Source organism: Bison bison, unplaced genomic scaffold (assembly GCF_000754665.1).
Source record: "Bison bison bison isolate TAMUID 2011002044 unplaced genomic scaffold, Bison_UMD1.0 scf7180017847889, whole genome shotgun sequence".
NCBI lineage: Eukaryota > Metazoa > Chordata > Mammalia > Artiodactyla > Bovidae > Bison > Bison bison.
In genome coordinates, this window is record NW_011478462.1 from 65,421 (window position 1) to 68,403 (window position 2,983).

At 62.0% G+C, this 2,983-nt stretch overlaps 1 protein-coding gene across 1 annotated transcript in view; it reads right to left on the reverse strand.

Annotated features, from left to right (window-relative positions):
- Window positions 1-1,666: 1,666 nt before the first annotated feature.
- The window catches only part of LOC104991637 (testis-specific serine/threonine-protein kinase 5-like), a 2,719-nt gene continuing 1,402 nt past the window's right edge, over window positions 1,667-2,983 (reverse strand). Inside the window, exons 4-6 of the mRNA XM_010844200.1 lie at window positions 2,624-2,869; window positions 2,414-2,529; window positions 1,667-2,001 (exon numbers count right to left, since the gene is read on the reverse strand). Coding sequence (XP_010842502.1) covers window positions 1,667-2,001; window positions 2,414-2,529; window positions 2,624-2,869 — 697 coding nt within the window. The remainder of the gene's footprint in view (window positions 2,002-2,413; window positions 2,530-2,623; window positions 2,870-2,983) is intronic.

A 2,983-nucleotide genomic window follows, 5' to 3' on the forward strand; every position in this document is an offset into this window, starting at 1 on the left:
GGGTGGGCGTCCAAGGTATGCCAGCCAGCTCCCCACGTGCCTCCCCTGCTGGCAGGTACGTATTGGGGACGAGCCAGAGCGCGGCCTGGAGAACCTGCTGGAGGTGCAGGTGCCTGAGGAGGTTGAGCGGCAGCTGCAGCAGCAGGATCACCAGGAGCGGGAGCAGTGTGAGCGGGAGCAGCAGGAGCTGGAGCTGGGCCCAGAGCCACAAGCAGAGGGAGCTGCACCCACGTGAGGCCCCTGAGGCCTGCCAGCATCTCCGGGCCCACTTCTCTTCACAGTCCGTCCAGGCCTCCCAGACCAGGCCTGCCTGCTGTCCCCTGCTCTGAGAGTGTATCTGGCTGAGAAGCAGAGCTGCCCTTAAGCTCCACTCCAGGTCTTTGCTGAGGATTGAGGGTGCCTCCATGTGCCCTGTTGCTTCCAGCAAGAATGCTGGCTGCTCAGAGGAGGACTGTTCAGCCAGGGCTGCCCCAGACCTCTGACTCGCTCAGGTGTCTCCAGGTGGAGGGCTGGCAGGGCTGGACAGAAAAACACTGCAGGCCTGAAGGGCCAGCTAGAGCTTCCCAATGAGTCTCAGGGGTGCTCTAGGGGTCTGAGTGCTTGCAGTACCCCTTGCTGCCAGTTCCAACCCAGGTCCCTCCACCCTGGGGGCCCTCGGCTGGCCCTGCCTGAGACCTGGCCTCACAGGGCTGACCTGTTGAGAGTTTCCCCAGCCACAGCCTGTCAGGGTCTCCCAGGGCTGCATCCCCCTGGCCTGTCCTTGGGGTGTTTGCTGGTGCTGCCTCCTCTTCACTCTCAGCACCTTCCCTGTGCCCAGACCCGGCCCTCAGGCCTTTGTGAGCACTTCAAGTGCTATTTCCCAGTCCTGGACCGACCTGATGCTCCCACCTTCCCTGTCTAGCTAGGCCCTCTCCCTGTTCAATTCCCCTGAGCCTTAGCCCCCCAGATCCCATGCCCACCAAGCTAATAAGCCTTGCCCTTGGCCCAAGTCTTCCCCTGGACCACGCTCTGCCCCTTTGGAGCCCGTTGGCCCCGTATGTAGTGCTGAAGGCACTTGAAGAGTCCACGGCCCCAAGCCCAGCAGGCTGTCCCTCACCCCACTGTATTCCCTTCCTGGGCCTCCCACCAAATCTAGTGCCATCTTCTGCCCTGGATCCCTGTTTCCCTGCCCTTCCAGGCTTCTCTCTGCAGAGCACCCCCCCACCAACCCCCAGCCCTCTTGTCCTCAGTCCTGGTACTACCTCCAGAGCTGGGGCCAACTCTACTGGAGCTCAAATCAAAGCTGAGTTCTTCGTGGGTACCAGGTGTCTTCCTCTTCTGTGGTCCCCTCTTCATTCTCCCTCCCCCAATTAAATTAAAGCTCTGGCCTGAAGGTATGTGGACTGTTTTCCAGATGCCCCAACATCCCTCTTCCTGCATTGAGAAGTCCACACCCTTGGCTCTATAGAATAAATGCTTTATCTGGCCTCGCCCCTGCCCTCCCGCCCGCCCTCAGCTAACCAGGTAGTGCCCAGGCACGCTCCAGATGGAGCATAGCAACAGTGGATGCCTGGAGCGACCCACCCTGCGACCGGCTGTCTCCGTTCTCCAGAGCTGAAGCCTGGCAGAGTCTGCCACTTGTCTTGGGCAAGCCCCTGGGGGCTCAGGTGTCAGACTAGAGGCACTCTCATGAGAGGTGCCCTGTAGCTGGGGTCGCCACAGTTGCAGGAGCGACCTTGGGGGATCGGAGTCTGCGCTGGGCTCCACATTGTCCAGGGATGTTTGGAGCTGGGGCTTCTCTGGTTTTTCTGCAACGGATCACAGTGGGAGGGTCAGGAGGGGCGCTGAGGAGCCTCCTACCTGCCCACCCAGCTAGGCCTGCCACACCTGGTATAGCACAGAGTGTGGTGCAGAAGAGCGCATGTGCAGCAGGCAGCATCCAGTGGTGGGTGGCCACCCGCTGCAGGGCCAGGCGAGCTCGTGGGCGCAGCTGGAGCAGGCCTCGGATCAAGTCCTGGCACTCTGTGGGCGAGGACTCAAGGCTGCAGCCTCACGGTAGCGGCCCCCTCCTGCCACCTCTCATGCCCCCAGCCCACGGCCCTCACAGCCAACGATTCTGGCCCCTTGGTGGGGTTGCCCCATGCAGTCTTCCCAAATGGCTAGAGGGTGTCCATGTTTCGCACGTGGACAGACAGGCAGCGAGAGGTGAGGCAGCCTGACCTAGGGCTAGTTCAGGATTCAAGCTTAATGGGGCCACCAACCCCAGTTTCCCCCGTCACCACAGTCCATCCCCCAGCCTGGGCTGGCAAAGATGACAGGTCAGCATCCCCCATGCCACAGCGCATGTAGCCCTTCTCTGGACCTAGGTCTGTCTTGCTGCCCCCTCTCCAGGCACGGCTGGGACTTGGGAGGAACACGTGGTGGAGGTGCTCACCTGGTGACAGGCCTGGCCGGAAGGTGGGGCCCCGGCGCATCAGATACAGCATTCGGTGGGGCTGGCACTCCTTGAAGGGCAGCTTCCCAGTCACCATGGCGTAGAGGATGACACCTCTGGGGGTATGGGCTTCTCAGGGCCCACCCCTCCTCCCCGGCCCCTGCCCCTCTTCCCCACCCAGGGTCCTGGAGCCCCTGGGGTGGTGCTCACAGGCTCCACAGGTCGGCCTGCTCCCCGTTGTATTTCTTGCTCATGAGGATCTCTGGGGCTGTGTAGGCCACAGACCCGCAGAAGGTGCTCAGCAATGAGTTCTTGAGCCCGGAACGATTGGCAAAGCCAAAGTCTGCAAGGGACGTGCAGGGAGGGCGGGGCGGGTTGCTAGAGAGAGGGCTCCTGAGGGGGCTGTGGGCATGGGGCACGTGGGTAACTATAAGTGTGGCTGTGGGCAACTGTTGGGTGTAGGCCTCATTGGAGGCTTGAAGGACAAGGCAGACTGGGGTCAGAAGTCTGGAGCAGACCAGTGTAGAGGCTGGAGCCCTGGGCTTGGGGCAAGAGTGGGGTATGTGCGAG